The sequence below is a fragment of the Mauremys mutica genome, chromosome 2, assembly GCF_020497125.1.
Source record: "Mauremys mutica isolate MM-2020 ecotype Southern chromosome 2, ASM2049712v1, whole genome shotgun sequence".
Taxonomy (NCBI): domain Eukaryota; kingdom Metazoa; phylum Chordata; order Testudines; family Geoemydidae; genus Mauremys; species Mauremys mutica.
The window spans coordinates 27,936,048-27,953,687 of record NC_059073.1 but is presented as its reverse complement, the minus strand read 5'-3'; the positions used below and the strand labels follow the sequence as shown (position 1 = coordinate 27,953,687).

General features: G+C 44.8%; 1 protein-coding gene across 3 annotated transcripts in view; it reads right to left on the bottom strand.

Annotated features, from left to right (window-relative positions):
- Positions 1-7,088, bottom strand: part of SAMD12 (sterile alpha motif domain containing 12) — a 232,430-nt gene extending 225,342 nt beyond the window's left edge. For all 3 annotated transcript variants that reach the window (XM_045006592.1, XM_045006594.1, XR_006577107.1), the window contains exon 1: positions 6,949-7,088. In XM_045006592.1, coding sequence (XP_044862527.1) covers positions 6,949-6,964 — 16 coding nt within the window. In that variant the 5' untranslated portion in view covers positions 6,965-7,088. The remainder of the gene's footprint in view (positions 1-6,948) is intronic.
- Between the last annotated feature and the right edge of the window lie 10,552 nt (positions 7,089-17,640).

Below are 17,640 nucleotides of genomic sequence, written 5' to 3'. Positions count from 1 at the left end.
CATGGAGGGTGGGCTAGGAACAGGTACAGCAGGTTAGTGGCAGAGCCAGCCGCAGGGGTGGTGAGTTATATGGGCCCATGGTGCCCATGCTCCAGCAATATGGGCCCGGCTCCACCAATGTTTGGGATCGGGTCTCTCTCCCGGCCCCACCTGCCGCCATTGCATGCCTTCCCTGGAGCATCCCCCAGCCCCACCTGCTGCCACCACATGCCTCCCCCGAGTATCCCTGCCTGCCCTGGGCAGCTGCCCTGCCACACCACGCTGTGCTCCCTCGCCGGCTGCAACAAAGGGAGTGGCGCCGGCAGCAGGCTGAGGTGCACAGGGGGAGGTGAGGGGGCTTCCTGAACCTGAGCAGCTGGGGCTTGGGTGAGTGTCATGACACTCTCCTCCCCCCCACCGCCACCACTCCTGCCCCACGCTGGGCAAGGGGCAGCCCCCCACCAAACAACGACAAAAAGTGTTTGCTGCCTCCTGCAGAACATTGCAAAAGAAGGGGCTACACTTTGTTTTAATTTTAGAAAGTATTTGCTTTTGAGGGTTATTGATCCAAGAGTGCTTGATTGTTTCCATAGTCAAGAGTATTAATAAGGGTGATATTCTTAAATATTTTTCTCTTATGATGGTGATATTGTACGATATAGGGAAACTTAAATGCTTACTGTTTCCAGTCCATTTTTACATTATTTGTTAAAATATATATATCAGCTTACAGGGAGGTGGGGGCAGGACTTGCACTCGTTCTGGGCACCACCAAAAATTATAAAACCTGCCACCCCCAGCCAGGAATATAACCCCAGTGTCCTAACTCACAGCCGAAGGTCCTATCCACTAGACTATGCCACCTATATTTCCTCAATAACTCTCCAAGGCCTTATATCACTAGCATTTTTCTCAGTTTCCCACCATTGCTATGGTCTGTGGCACACAATGTTGGGAATCTTGAAGGCTTCATTCACAAGTTAAACAGGGGGCGTGAAAGAATGGAGCCCTATGGAAAACTGCATGAGAGTGCCTTGGGCAGAAAAGCAACTGCCCAATACTCTGGGATCTCAGAGAGGAAAAGACTAAGACACTCAAGAAAAAATTCCATTTACCTGTTTTACACCTCATGGTCAAGAGCAGATGGCTGATCTGAAAGAATCAGCAGGGCCTGATTGTCTATCATGGCCAAGGTGGACTCAGTGAGTACAGGAGCAGGGGAGTGTCAGGGAGGAGGAAGGGAAAGTGGTTTGGCCCCTGGATAAGTTAGAACAGCCTAAGGACTGCTCTAACTTACATTTGGACCACCTGCACCCCATAGGGGCTGTGGGCTGATCACAACTAGAATGCAGCAGTGTTCCAACCCAAGCCCTGCTCACAGAGCACCCCAAAATGCCTTCTACCCTGGGTTTTCAAGGGTGAGCCTACCAGGTCCATGCAAGTCCTTTTAGTGACAATAGTCCCCAGGGTGCAGTTCCACTGTCTTTAAAGTCATCTAATGCTGCCACAGTATTTTACGGGGACCCTAGGGCAACAAAGAACTGGGCTCCTACTCTTAGTCAATTGTCAGGAGGAGTTCAGCAGCCGAAGCATTATTCATACAATACCCAGGCCTAAAACCAAACTGACAGAAGTTAGACGGTAGCATTTGTCATAAAACCACCATACAATATAATTAGCAGCATTTTTGCTCAGGAATAGGTAGGGTAGGGTACTGCAGGTCAGAGCCGCAGGGGCTGCTTGTGTGCGGTATGCCTGTGTTATCAAGCCAGTGCTGTCAGTCGCTCATTTTCATGAGCAATAAATATGTACTAGAGTCATCCTCCCCCCACCTTCCCCACTGCAAGAGCTAAAAGAAAAATATTTTTGTGAACCATTGTAACAAAGATCCAAAGGCTTTTTCTACGAGCTCTGACCTACTTCTTTCATTCTTACTGCGGAGAAGCAAACACTGAAAGGAGTATTGTCAAAACTGTTAGATCTAAAAATAGACCTACCTTGGCAGTGCTCCCATCTACATAGGCTCACTTTAAGGCCTGCAAATGGATTTTGCCCACCCCAAGCAATTCTCTGGTGAAGCAGGAAATACAGACACCATGAAACTTGCTAATCCAGTCATTCCACACATTACCTCTTGGGATAATTATACTGATCTGTACTAGTTGTCTCCTTCCCCTACCCATTCAGGTGTTTATTCTCTAACACACAAAGGAGCTACACCAAATATCACATTTTGTGATTGCAATGCCACTCTCACCCAATTGCCCCAACACAGAGGAAAAGGTCTCAGGTTTTCAAATCCAGTGCTGGGTATTTGCTGTACCAGCTAAATTCCTAGACATTTGACTGAGTAAGGCCCTGATCCTGCAAGGAGAGCTGGACCCATGACCTTAAGGTATGAAAGAAAAAAATAGCTTCCCTCCATTAGTGGATACTAGACAAACCAGGCAGGAGGTCTGTGGCTGACTAATTTCCCATTCGTTTCTGGGGTAGGGATGCACAGGCTGAGAAGAGTGGAGCAGTGAGGGACAAGTAATCTCTTGGCTTCCTGCAGGAAGTAGTATCAGAGGGGTAGCCGTGTTAGTCTGGTTCTGTAGAAGCAGCAAAGAATCCTGTGGCACCTTATAGACTAACAGATGTTTTGCAGCATGAGCTTTCGTGGGTGAATACCCACTTCTTCGGTATTCACCCACGAAAGCTCATGCTGCAAAACGTCTGTTAGTCTATAAGGTGCCACAGGATTCTTTGCTGCTTCTGCAGGAAGTAGGAATGTCACATGGCTCCAAAACCTCCTTCCAGCTAAGAGCACCACCTGCCCTGTTGTTGCAAGGGACATTGCCTATTTGGTGCCTATAACACATACTCTATATGCAGAGACTAAGAAACATTTGGTTAGACAATAAGTAGGATTTCAAGCACTGATCACACAAAGAATCATATACACCTCTACCCCGACATAATGTGGTCCTCAGGAGCCAAAAAAATCTTACTGCGTTATAGGTGAAACTGCGTTACATCGAACTTGCTTTAGCCTCAAGCATCTCTGTTATTAATAGTCAGCAAATAGCCCTGCCCCCTGTCCGACCGTCACCTAATTTCTGCCCCCTGACTGACCCCTCAGAACCACTGACCCATCCAACCCCCGCCCCCAATCACCCTCAGGACTCCCACGCTGAGCCACGCACTGCACCGGGACAGGTGCTAGGACCTGGGAAGCCAGCACAAAGAAGTGCTCACAGCTGCTCAACCACATCAGCTGGGGCAAGCCCTGCGGGGGGCAGGGCAGGAAGAACTGTCCTGGTGGCCGCTGCCCTATCCACAGAGTGTGCCCAGCCCAGCGGGGGGAGGGTGTCTCCTGCCGTGCATGCCCACGCTCAGCCCATCTCTCCTCCTCCACAGTCTCTGGTGAGGATGCCACGGCCAGCTGCCCGCCTAGGTGAACGGAGCCCCTGACCGTGAGCAGGTAGTGTGGTGCGCTACGGACCCGGAGAGCCCACCCGGCGCTGCTGTGAGCAGGGCACAGTCTGCCAGCTGGGCCCTCTGTGTGCCAAGCCCTCCAGCGCCAGGACAGGGGCACCGTCTAGGACGGGCACCTCTCCCTGCCCTGGATCCGCAACTTCCCCGTGTGGACCAGTCTTCCCCAACTTCTTGGCACCAGCTGAAGCCCATGTGATGTTCCCCAGCACTGCAGCTCCCCTCCTCAGGCTGTGGCTCCCCCATGCTCCCTGTCCCCGACCGCCCCCCCCCCAGGCCCTCTGCCCCTTATCCAACCCCTTGGCCCTGGCCCAGCACCCTTAATCACTCCGCTCAGAGCAGTGTGTCAGAGCCAGACACGCTGATCAGCCAGAGCGTGCAGCCCTGCCCCCCAGAGCACTGCTTTACCACGTTATATCCGAATTCGTGTTATATTGGGGTAGAGGTGTACCTCAGTGTAAAAGTATGGTTTTATCCCATGAAGAAAACATAAGCCTTGCCATCCGTCCATCCTTTCCCCCCCACGAGAGAGAGAGAGAGAGACACACACACACACACACACACACACACACAGACACACACTTTGAAAAGCAGGTAGCCATCCTACCTGGCTAGTATGTGGGAACAGCAACCCTTCTTCTCTCACACATGCACAGTCACAGAGAGAGGGGGAGAGAGACAGTCACAGGGAACAAAAACGGAGGGAAAGACAAAAAGAGGACACAAAGAAGAGTGGGGACACAACTGGAGAGAGATACAGAGAGAAGGAAATAGGACAATTGCAGGAGCTGGAGAAATCAGCAGAGCCTACATGGGAGGAGAAAACATAAGGCTGCCCAAGGGGAGCAGCTCTTTGCTTTTGCCAGGGGGAAATAAAGAGGAGAGAAGCCCCAAAACCCCTCAAGAACAAAAGAAAGGCTCTCTGCCATTTCTCTCCCCCCTCCCAGGAAGATGCTGGAGGAAAGGAAACAGGATTATCATCCTCCCCTAAGGACGGGGGAGGGCTTCTGCACACTGGTGAGGCTTCTGCACACTCGTCTCATCTCAGTCACCCTGCAAAATGCAAATACCTCCCAGTGAGACAGAACCTGTTGAGGAGGAGAGGCTTGGTGGGTAAAATATCTAGGGTCAATTCCCACCTCTGCCACAGACTACCCATGTGACCTGGGGAAGGCCACTTAATCGTTGTGCCTCGGTTTCCCCATATATATAATGAAGATAATATTTCCCTACCTCACAGGGGTTTAGCAAAGCTTTAATTCATTAATATTTATAATGCTTTTTGAGCTCCTCAGATGGAAGGCACTGCATAAATGACAAGAATTATTAAAGACATGAATGGATTTAGGAGACAGAATAAGAAGAGTTTAATCAAGTAAATAAAGGAGGTTTATAGAATGCACCATAGTGGGGTTTCTGTTCATGTATAAACTGGAACACTCCCAAATGCCAGTCTGTTTCATCTCTTTACCCACCAAGTGTGCGCTATGGTGCACACACCCAGTTTGCATTGCATTGCTAACCCTTTTTGCCACAGAAGCAGCAGTAATTAAACCAAGACTCTTCATTTATCACGGTTCACAAATAAAAAAATAATGGAGTTGCATCTGCTAAGTAATTAATCTGGCCTATAGAGTTTTAAGGACAAATTTTCAAAATGACTAATTTTGGGAGGCCAGCTTTAGATGCATATAACCATGTTTTCAGAAAAAGCCAATAGCACTGGGTGCCTGCCTAGAGAAAACCAGGGCCTGATTTTCAGAGGTGCCGAGCCACCATAGCGCCAAGCGGTAACTGAAATTTTGGACCTGGATCCACATTTTTCAAAGTTGATTTTGGATGTCCAGTTTGAAACAGCTTGGGCTTGATTTTCAGTGATGTAGAGCACCAGCAGCTCCCTTTGACTGTCAATGGAGTGACTGATACTTAACACCTCTGAAAAAAAAAACCAAGCTCAGTGTTGTCTTGGGAACCCAATAAATGAGACACCCACAATTAAAGGATGCTTTTCAAAACATTACGCTGGGGCTGAATGACTGACCCAAGGCCAAAGAGAAAGGCAGTGGCCAGAATGAGATTAGAGTTTAGGAATTCCCAATACCTAGACCCATGCTTTGTGTACTAGAATATACTGCATCTCAAGCAAGCATGAATTTCTGAGAGGGACAGTGCAGAAAAAAATGAGTTTATTTTTCCTAGTGTACCTAACCACACATTCTCTCTCACCTAAATCTCCTTGAAGTACTCAGTGGAAGTAAAACACAAGTGCGGCTACATACACCTAGTCAGTTTCATAGAAGAGTTTGGCTTCTAGTTAAGCACCTAAATAAAGCTGCCAGATTTTCAGAAGTGCTCAAGTACAGCAGCAGCTGCCACTTCATTTAGATGTTTCTATGGGAGCTGGGCTTCCCCCAATTAAACCTGCCCTATGGTGTCTGAATGTTTTCCCTTCTCCACTTGCCGGAGTGGGATACAATAGCATACTCTGGCACCCATATCTTAGAAACTCACACTAATACAACCAGATTTACATTCACTTTCTATATTGTGATTGGAAAGCATAATACAGTGTCACCATATTACACTTCAGAAATTTAGAAGCTATTTAAGGTAACAGGAGATAATTATAGCATCTGCTTTAGCATTTAAAAAAAATATGGGCGGGCAAGATAGGAGTTGTGATATGGAATACTCAATTCATGCTAAAATAGAAAACCTATATATTTTTTGTGATATGCATGTGCTGCTCAGCTGCCTTTCCTGTGTGTAACATCAGCACCTTGGAGCCAGTTCTGAAGTTTTTCAACTGATAAATACCAGTTGCAACAGAAAGAGCCCAGATAGCCTCAAGGAAGCCCAAGTAATAACAGCCAAAGAGGCACAGGCAGCCCCCTACTATTCTGGAATTAAAAACAAACCCACCCAGAATTCAGAGCCATTCTTTGTCCCCATGGCCACCTGATTATACACTCAACTTCAGCCACAATGTAACTGAACACAAACAGCTACTTATGTCAGAAGTCAAAACACTGGCACTTCTTGGGGTGAATTCCAGGGGCTCGGATTTCCATCCCTGGCCTAGCCAAGCACTAATGTAAGAGGAGGGCGTGAATCCGATATATAATCTACCAGCTCTTCTAGCATAAAGGGGGCGGGGGTTGAAAGCAAAGAGAGGCGGCGGAGCTCTGGGGGAGGGATCCAGCCCACCCGGGCTAAGGAGGGCAGGTTGAGCTGGCATGACTGGGTTATGGGCTGTACGAGGGAGGAGAGGGGGCGCTTCTCAGGCACCTGGATCCGCTGCCTGCTGCGCCCAGCGGGTGCACTCGCCAGCCAGCCCACGGCACGTGGCCAAAGCCCCCTGGGGAAGCCTGGGCTGATGCCTTCCCCGTCCCTGCCCCGCGGGGCCAGCCCCTCGGCTGCTCAGGTGAGCGCCCGGGCAAGGGGGAAGCAGCGGGCGCTGCAGCGTGCCCAAGGCGGGGGAAGGGGAGCCCTTACCTTCCACCGCCGCCATTCTCTCAGCGCTCGCCTAGTGCCCGCATAATTCGCCTGCCCAAGGCACTGCTCCTCCAGCCCCCTTCTCGCTCCCTCCAATGTTTTCTCTCTGCTCATCTGCAGCCAAGACGATCAACCTGCGGCTCTCACGCTAACAAGGGGGTAGCCTGCGCCCGAGGCAGCCTGGGAAATGTAGTCCCCCCGCTGTGCTCAGACGCGCGGGGGGGGGCGTACAGCCCCCGGTGGAAGAGCCTCGCTTCACGGTCGCACATCGTGCCCGGCCCAGAGATCAATATCGCGGGGAGGGGCGGGGGGGAAGCGCGCTGCAGGTTTTGCTTTGATGAGAGCATAGACGGGGGAGGGGAGAGAACTACAAGTCCCGAAATGCAGCAGTTCGGTCTTACCGGAGAGCCGGAGTAGGGCTGTTTGATTGAGAACTTCCTTGTCAAATTGGGGAAGGAGACAGGTACGGGCAGAAGGCGGGGGAGGAAGATTTGGATTTGTGGAAAATGCCTTGTATTGATCTGGGGGAGCCCGCCACAGTAGATTGTGACCAGAGATCTTGCAAAGCCAAGAGCACCTGTTCCCTAGGCATTTGCTTTGCAGCTGTCAGAATGCAAAATGGTTGCATTAAATCTGAATTCAGCACTCATTTTAGCAATTGCATGCTGATAGACAAAATAAAGTGTGAATATTTTCTCATTTGGACTGCCTTCCTGGGCTCTGTCTATCCCAAGTCCATCACCATAGTATCTAAGCTCCTTGGGGATGAGGCCTCTTCAGATAGCACTGAGAACACTATTCACCCACGAAAGCTCATGCTGCAAAACGTCTGTTAGTCTATAAGGTGCCACAGGATTCTTAGCTGCTTTTACTGAAAACACTTACAATGTTAAATAAGTAATAATGCTTTCATGCAATCTAGAAATTCTTTCCTTTCCAGTGCTGTCATATACCAATTCAATAGATGCTGTAGCATGGAAAAATGTAAATGAACATCCTCTAATCAGCTTTATTTTGTAAAATCTGTGAGGCAAGACCATCTTTGTACATAGGCAAAACAGTGTTATTGCTTAATATACAACTGGACTTAATTCTTAAAAATCAAATATAGTTTTCCCCACAGGTTTATTACTGTATACATGTACCTATTCCCGGGGCCCACGTTGGCGCCCTCTACAGGCTCACACACTTCTTTTTATTGTTTATTACAAAATGTTTCAGACAATTTCAAATGAGGGGTAGGATTTTAAAAAGTGCTCAGCATTGGCCTAATTCTGTTCCCAGTTAAATCCAGAGCCAACGAGAGTGGGGGGGAAGCCGGTACAAATTACCGGGGCCTGGCGGTCCGGAAGGGGGCCCGGCTTCCCTGGCTTTGTCGGCCCTGTTTAGCCAGTCCACCCTTTCTGGGGGGGCCTGAAAAAAAAATTTCATCAGGGCTCGAACCCGCTCTCAGCGGCCCTGGTTAAGTCAATGGTAAAACTACCATTGACTTCAGTGGGAGCAGAGTTAGACCAATCCTGAACACCCACCACCCATCCTCAGATGAATAATTAAACATTCTGAAGGGGAGGAAAAACTTCCTTGACTCCTCACAAGAGGTGTGTAACTGTGCTTCAGTGGGTCACAACTGAGGAATACGAAATTCAGGACAAACTGCTGAGAATTAGGGCAGACACACCCCAAGACTGGTGGCTAATCCCCCCATACCAAACCAGCAACAAAGTAAACTTCTGTTTCATCACACTGGCTAACAAAAAGTCAGAAAAGTAGTTTCCTTGGGCATCCCAGTCCTTATATTACCACTAAAAACACAGGGTTAAAAGGTGCTTACAACTGATTCTTTACAACCAGTCTCATAAAATAAAAGTTTTTTCTGCTCCCACACACCCAGGTCAGTATATAACTTAGATCTTACCCAAAAATCATGCTGAGGCCAATCCCTTAGTATCTAAAATCTAAATTCATAGATGCATAGACTCTAGGACTGGAAGGGAGCTCGAGAAGTCATTGAGTCCAGTCCCCTGCCCTCATGGCAGGACCAAATACTGTCTAGACCATCCCTGATAGACATTTATCTAATCTACTCTTAAATATCTCCAGAGATGGAGATTCTACAACCTCCCTAGGCAATTTATTCCAATGTTTAACCACCCTGACAGTTAGGAACTTTTTCCTAATGTCCAACCTAAATCTCCCTTGCTGCAGTTTAAGCCCATTGCTTTTTGTTCTATCCTTAGAGGCTAAGGTGAACAAGTTTTCTCCCTCCTCCTGATGACACTCTTTTAGATACCTGAAAACTGCTATCATGTCCCCCCTCAGTCTTCTCTTTTCCAAACTAAACAAACCCAATTCTTTCAGCCTTCCTTCATAGGTCATGTTCTCTAGACCTTTAATCATTCTTGTTGCTCTTCTCTGGACCCTCTCCAATTTCTCCACATCTTTCCTGAAATGCGGTGCCCAGAACTGGACACAATACTCCAGTTGAGGCCTAACCAGCGCAGAGTAGAGCGGAAGAATGACTTCCTGTGTCTTGCTCACCACACACCTGTTAATGCATCCCAGAATCACATTTGCTTTTTTTGCAACAGCATCACACTGTTGACTCATATTTAGCTTGTGGTCCACTATAACCCCTAGATCCCTTTCTGCCGTACTCCTTCCTAGACAGTCTCTTCCCATTTTATATGTGTGAAACTGACTTTTTCTTCCTAAGTGGAGCACTTTGCATTTGTCTTTGTTAAACTTCATCCTGTTTACCTCAGACCACTTCTCCAATTTGTCCAGATCATTTTGAATTATGACCCTGTCCTCCAAAGCAGTTGCAATCCCTCCCAGTTTGGTATCATCTGCAAACTTAATAAGCGTACTTTCTATGCCAATACCTAAGTTGTTGATGAAGATATTGAACAGAGCCGGTCCCAAAACAGACCCCTGCGGAACTCCACTTGTCATACCTTTCCAGCAGGATTGGGAACCATTAATAACTACTCTCTATGAGTACAGTTATCCAGCCAGCTATGCACCCACCTTATAGTAGCCCCATCTAAATTGTATTTGCCTAGTTTATTGATAAGAATATCATGCGAGACCGTATCAAATGCCTTACTAAAGTCTAGGTATACCACATCCACCACTTCTCCCTTATCCACAAGGCTCGTTATCCTATCAAAGAAAGCTATCAGATTGGTTTGACACGATTTGTTCTTTACAAATCCATGCTGGCTATTCCCTATCACCTTACCACCTTCCAAGTGTTTGCAGATGATTTCCTTAATTACTTGCTCCATTATCTTTCCTGGGACAGAAGTTAAACTAACTGGTCTGTAGTTTCCTGGGTTGGTTTTATTTCCCTTTTTATAGATGGGCACTATATTTAATGGTTTATTCATAAAAAGAAAGAAAGTTAAAATTGGTTAAAGGAATCAAATACATACAGTAATTGCAAAGTTCTTGGTTCAGGCTTGTAGCAGTGATGGAATAAACTGCTGGCTTAAGTCAAGTCTCTGGCTGCTTCCAAATCATTGGAAGGTCCTCAGTCCATTGGTTAGAATGTTCCCATTAGTATAAGTATCAGAGGGGTAGCCGTGTTAGTCTGGATCTGTAAAAGCAGCAAAGAGTCCTGTGGCACCTTATAGACTAACAGATGTATTGGAGCATGAGCTTTTGTGCGTGGATACCCACTTTGTCGGATGCATGTCATTAGTATAAGTTCATATTCCAGAGGTTTGAGCAGGAAAGAGGAAAAATGGAGGTGTTTCCAGGACCCTTTATAGCTTCTGCTATGTGAAGGGAACCCCATTGTTCTTACTGTGGAAAATTACAGCAACAAGATGGCGTTTGGAGTCACATGGGCAAGTCACATGTCCATGCATTTTGCATAGTCACTGCAGGAAATCCCATTAAGTGTAGACAGGCATCTCCTATGGTCCATTGTCAGTTAAATGTTCTTTTGATGGGCCACTCAATTTGAATAGTCCCTCCAAGATGTGCTGGCTAACTACTTTGTGGGCGTTATCCCAGGGGCAAACATTTGAAATCCAGGTATACAGCCAATACTCAAACTTCAAATACAAAAATGATACATGCATTCAGATAGCATAATCATAACCAGCAAATCATAACCTTTTCATAGACATCTTACATGCCACATTTTGTATAAGATTTGTTGCAAATATATAACAGTCATTGCAACAATGATCTGTATGGTCATATTTTAATCAGATAAAGTCACAGTGTGAGCTTCATTAGCAAACTTGGGCCCTGATCCTGCAAGGAGCTGTTTCTGGGCAGATCCCTGCTTTTGCACAAAGCCCTGTTGGAGTCAATGTAGGTTCATGCAGGGGTCTGCTTGCATAGAGCTCAGTGCAGGAACTGGGCCTTAAAATGTATTTTAAAATTTGGAGGATATGGTGTGATGGTTCTCAGGGTATTTGGGCTGTGAGTCACCTTGTTACCCTCTACCTCTAGAAAGAGGTAGTCTTGCCCATGGTAGCTGGGTGTTAGCTCCTTAACACCACCAGCCACTCAGGCACTCTCCTCTGAGCTATGCCTTCCCTGGCTTCACTTCAAAGATTAACAATAGGTGCACCTCAGTCCCTTTGAATTGTTCCCCTATGGTATTCAGCCACTGACACTGGCCTCTCACAGAAGCCCAAGATCCCCTGCTCCCAAAAGGACCTGTGTACCTCAGTTTACCAGTTTTACCTTAAACCACCACTGCTATGTAACACACAGCACTTATAATAAAACAGGAGAAGGTCTATTTAAGAAATAATAGATATTCCACTAGAAACAAGAGAGAGTGATGGAAACAAATGTTTACAATTCAAAACAAAATCATAAAACATAAACTAGTGCCTATACTTATTGTTACCTTTCCTATCTAACAAACTAGGTTTTCATACCAAACTTCAGTCTGTTACAGAGCTGGCTGGCTTCACAGGGACCAGAATCCAAACTTTATGAAAGACACCCCTGAGCCACAAGATGGTTCCTCAGTGAATTGATACAGAGTACTTCTCCTCACTCTGTGTTATACTGAAACAGTCTTTCATCTCTGTTCATAGACAAAGTAAATACCTGTCTGTTGTAATGATCCTTTTTTTACCTCCAAGTGGTTTCAATTGTTTGCAGTTGTCTCTGATGCTTTTCCTCTGATAGTCTTGGGATGATGCAAGGCTAGGCAATTGAGATTTGCATTACATCACCAGGGAGGTGTGCCAAGTCCCTCCTGCTTGACTGAGTCATCACCAAGACTTCTTATTTCCTGGTGAAGAACTTTTACATCCAAGACCATAAAGCATACTTTCAACATAGTTACATTATTCCTTAAATATTACTTGTACATATATCTCATGATAATGACACTTGATAAGTGAAGAACTTTCTGTAGATACCTTATATGTTAGAAAAATATAGGTAAATACCTTGCAAGCTTTGTGTTTGGTGGGTTCAAAAGAGAACTAGATAAAAAGGATAGGTCCATCAATGGCTATTACCCAGGATGGGCAGGGAAGGTGTTCCTAGCCTCTGTTTGCCAGAGGCTGGGAATGCAACAGGGAATGGATACTGGGCTAGATGGAACTTTGGTCTGACCCAGTATGGCTGTTCTTATGTGTAGTGAGTTTGTCAGGTCTGATATGACAGTGGTTTGCAAAGAACAGGGGACCCTTTGACAAGGGGTCTCCGTGTCACATATGGGGATAAACAGTTGAAGAGAAGCAGCATCCACAGAGTTATTTTGTCAAAACAAAAGCATCTCTGGGTGGTTCATCCCTTAGGCCACCACAGACTTGGAATCCTATTGCTTAGTGCACCGCTGGAAGGTACTCAGTCTCTATGGTGATGGGCGTGGTCTAAGAACCAGAATAGAATAGGTCCTTTCTGATATAAATACTATCATCTTGTAGTCGCATGAAGTCAGTGAGATTAGCCATGTGAGCAAGGGCTTTAGGACTGAAGCCCTTTATATTGAGGTGAACCTTTGTAATTGGAGCTTTCATGGTAGTAACTCCTCTTCTAGTGGTAGGAGGCAAGGGGCACACAGTCCGAGGGAACTCCTACACTGGAATAAAGACCCCTGGCACGGCTGCAGCGGCTTGGGTCAGCTGATTCGGGCCAGGCAGGCACAAGCTGCAGGGGCTAAAAATTGCAGTGTAGATGCCAAGGCTCGGGCTGGAGCCTGGACTCTGAGACCCACCCCCCTTACGGGATCCCAGAACTTGGGCTCCAGCCTGAGTCCGAACTTCCCCACAGCTATTTTATAGCCCCACAGCCCAAGCCCCATGAGCCTGACCCGGGCGAGCCACAGGTGTTTAACTGCTGCATAGACATATCCATAGAGCACTGCTTCAACCTCCCACAACTCTTGTTCCAAGCAACCGCTCATCCTTAAAAGCTGTTCTGACATCTTGCCTGCCATGGGAGAGAGGGGGAGTGGGTGGGCTTGTGCCCTTTTCTGCTTCTTTGTGAGGTTTGCAAAAGACTTGAAAGATTTTTCCCCAAAAAAGTAACATTTTTTCTAAATACGTACAAAAAAATTAGTAAAAGCAGCAAAGAGTCCTGTGGCACCTTATGCATCTGACGAAGTGGGTATTCACCCACGAAAGCTCATGCTCCAATACGTCTGTTAGTCTATAAGGTGTCACAGGACTCTGCTGCTCCAGACTAACACAGCTACCCCTCTGATACTTAAAAAAATTAGTATTTGTCTACTCTGGAAGAGTCTATAGCAATTGGGGGGAACTAATACAATTATGACCACAAGATTCAAGAGAATAAAAACTGAGTGACAGAGAAAGCAAGGAGTTAGGCTGTTTGCAACTTTATAGTTTTTGTTTCTATTTGTATTTGAGTTAAATAGGTGCTAACAACTACTGAATATTTTGGAGAAAGGACATCTTCATTACATATTAAATGTCCCACTAGTTCAAAATAGGGTGTGAACTCATAATAAACATGTACTGGGATTCCACAAGAGGTCTTGATGCAAAACCAGGAATTTTGACTTTCCTGATATTTTTAAAGTAATAAAACAAGCAAGATTAAAAAAACCTGATTCTGGGAAAAAAATCTTCCAGTCCTTCATTGTATATCCTGAAGATGCACAAAAAATCGTATACAGGGCACCTTTAAAACACATTCCTTTTATGAAACCTTCCAGTGCTGACCTAGTGATTACCTCAACTATGCTGATTGCTTTCATATGTATTTGAGTGATCAGCCTTCATACTGTGTATGTCTGAGTCAGGTTACAAGGTCCCTAGCAGCAACCTTGTCTTTTATGTGGTCTGTAAAGCACTGGGAACATCTGCAGTGCTCTATAAATAATAAGGATTGCAAAGAGCTGGTGACACTTCCAAGCACAAAAAACAATAACCTTTAGCAATTTGCTATAGCACAGTTGACAACCTTTATGCAGTCCAGCCCCAGTGTTGTTTATTTTTGGGGAGAAGGATTAAGTTTATGTATTTATTTTAACCACCCACTATGAATTGTGGTAATCTTAAGAGGCAAATTAGCATAATTAACCAGCTGGTGTGTATGTATATCATCACCCTCTACTAGTTAGACTCAGAATTGTTCCTCTGAGTCAGACAGATCCTGTAATGCTAATGGAGATTTTTTTCCTTTAGTTCAAGTGGTAGGGGGGTGTATTTTTTAAACAGGAGGTTCTGAGTTCTATCCCTGCTTTTGCTGTGATGTTCTGAATGGCAATGGTGTATAGCACAGTGGCAACTGTGATTATTCATCGGTGGCCATAGTTTTAATCAGTTTTTGAAAAAGAATTTTGGTTTTCAGTGATAATTTTGCAGCTGTTGTAAAAGCGACCTGGTAAATGGGTCCACCAAGCATTTAAAGATGCAATGTTACAGATTGTACTACCAAAACCTTCTAAACTCTAGTCAAGTGTATTTTAACATACACCAGGCTGGTTGAGTTAAAATGCAGGAGGGAGCAGAGGCTGTAACTCAAGTTGTCTGTTAGATAGAGAGTTAGCTAGCCTAATCTAACACCGGATCTTAAATCATAGCCTACAAAGCCCAGAGAATTTCCTTGACCCAAAGAAAGCCTCTTCCTTCCACTTGCCTTCTCTTTTTTATTTTCTGCCTTTCTCCTCATCTATCTCCTCTTCACGTTAAAGGTTTGCCAATATAGCTATATTGGTATATACCAGCAAGCCTTCCTAGCATAGATACGGTTTATACTGGCAAAAAAGTCCTTTTGCCACTATCACTTATACAAGCTCCCCAAGTAAAATAAGGGTTACTGTCCAGCAAAAGGTCTTTTTTGCCAGTCTAATTTCATCTACACTGGGCGTTTTCCTGGCATAGCTGTTGGCAAAAAATCACTCCCCTAACATAACATAACAATACCGGCAACATTTCTGAGTATAGACCAAGCCTTAAGTGTTTTATACATTACCACAGTATTAGCCCATGTCTCTGTCTTGTTTTCTATTTCCCTTTCACTTTACTGAAAAATTCAACAATTTACTACTCATTAAGATCTCAGTGGCTCTTTATACGAGCAATGAGCATGTGATACAGACACTTGCTTGTCTTCACCTGATGATCTCTTTAATGGTGTGCCAGAGAGTTCCATCCATTGCTATGGACCAAGATTTTCAAATGTGACTAGTGATTCTGGATGCTTGCATTTTTGGATGTCCTGTTTGACACACCCTAAAGAGGCCCGATTCAGAAAGTGATGAGAACCCACCCACTAAAAATCAGGCCCTTTTAAGATCTCAGGTTGGGATATGTTTGCAAACTTTGATCATTCTCTATTTAATTGAATAGACCTTAATCTTTATAGTGATACTATAGCTATGTTTAAGTTTCCCATGAAACACTGGCATGACATCAGCCTTATCTCAGGATATCATAATATCTACTTACAAGCTACATCTCTGGAGCCTTAAAATGCCCATGTGTACTGCAGAATATCAGCTTGTGGATTTTTCTTAAAAGGAACTCAGTATTATTAAATGTAATTCACCCTTCAGGGTAGGTAAATCCTCTATGGTATGGGATAACTGTTATGGCCCCAGAACTGTATATGTAAATGACATTGATTAAAAACATAGTGGAGTTCCCCCCTGTTTTTCCATGATATTTTAAATAAGACACAGCATGGAAGGTTTTAGTAACAAATGCAACCAACTGGAATGAAAGTGGTGAATGAGGGCTTAACTCCAGCTCTGCTCCCCTATTCCTCTTTCAGAGCTGCTTGGGCAGAAGAGAGGGAAGAATGCCTTTAGGGAGGCTTGTTTCATATCCAGAGTTATAGAAGGAAGGTGGGGAGTTTTTGTGCACCCTCGTTTTTTGCTTATATTAATGTATTCCGATTTCTTAGAATCAATGGCATTCCTGAGGGGAGGGATAGCTCAGTGGTTTGAGCATTAGCCTGCTAAATCGAGGGTTGTGAGTTCAATCCTTGAGGGGGCTACTTAGGGATCTGGGGCAAAAATCAGTACTTGGTCCTGCTAGTAAAGGCTGGGGGTTGGACTCAATGACCTTTCAGGGTCCTTTCCAGTTCTAGGAGATAGGTATATCTCCAATTATTTATTAATTAAGAAAAAGACCTGCTGGGTCATTCCCCCAGCTTATATGCACATATAACCAAAATGCCCTTTGTTGATTTTACATATGCATAATTGTAGTTCAGTTTCAATATCTCACTGTACATTAGTAACTGTGCTATGGTATATTTTGTAAAAGTAATAAATTCTTAATGTAATGGGACCTAACTAAAGCATCTGCTATTATATCGCTATCTCTGCTGAAAAATGGGAAGAGACTGGTATTTTAGGCCCCAGTCTGACAATCTGACCCATACAAGCAAGACTCTTCTGTCTGTGTGGATCAGATCCCACAACTGGAATATTACAGACTAGCAAGACTCTACTGCATGTAAAAATATAAATAATAACTATTTAGAGCCAGATCCTTGGATGATATAAATGGCAAAGGAAAAAGCTTTTTATTAATTACCTTTCCACAATTTCCCCCTTTGCTGCTAGTATGAACTGCATTCCACTATACAAGCATTTGTAATCATCCCAGAAATAAGAAACACAGGTTCAAAAATATATTTAATATCATTTAAACATGAGTCATATTATACCATTAAGGCAGCAGCAAGCGTGGTGTAGTGATCTTGTTTCATAGTAACCACTAGCACTGTGCTGATATACATTGTATGTCTCAGTACTATAATTAACTATTTGTACCTATAGTAATTATTGGCTAAATATATTTCAAATACTGTTTAAGTTGTAGAATGGTCTTATAAGGTGATCCCTTGTTTCCAGGATCAAAGGGCATGCTGTGTAGCCAGCTCTCAGGATTTTATCATGACTGTTGTGATATCTGGTGTTTTTTATATATTCCCAGCTCCTGGTAGTCAATTGATTACATAAGGATCTCAGCTTTCAGTTTAAAGACTGCTAAATTTCTTGCCCTCATGCAAGAAAAGCAGAGAAAAGCTTTAAAATGTGACTTGAGTGTGCCAAAGGGCTCAAGTCCTCAGAAGGCAAATAAAAAGACACACACACTCTGACATACACACATAATACTTCTAAATTTTCATCATTGTTATGCCAATCTCATGATTTTGGGGCCTCTCTCATGCTTTTTGAATGCTTGCAGTTGGCAATATTGTGCCTGCTTATTACATTTATATCCTTTT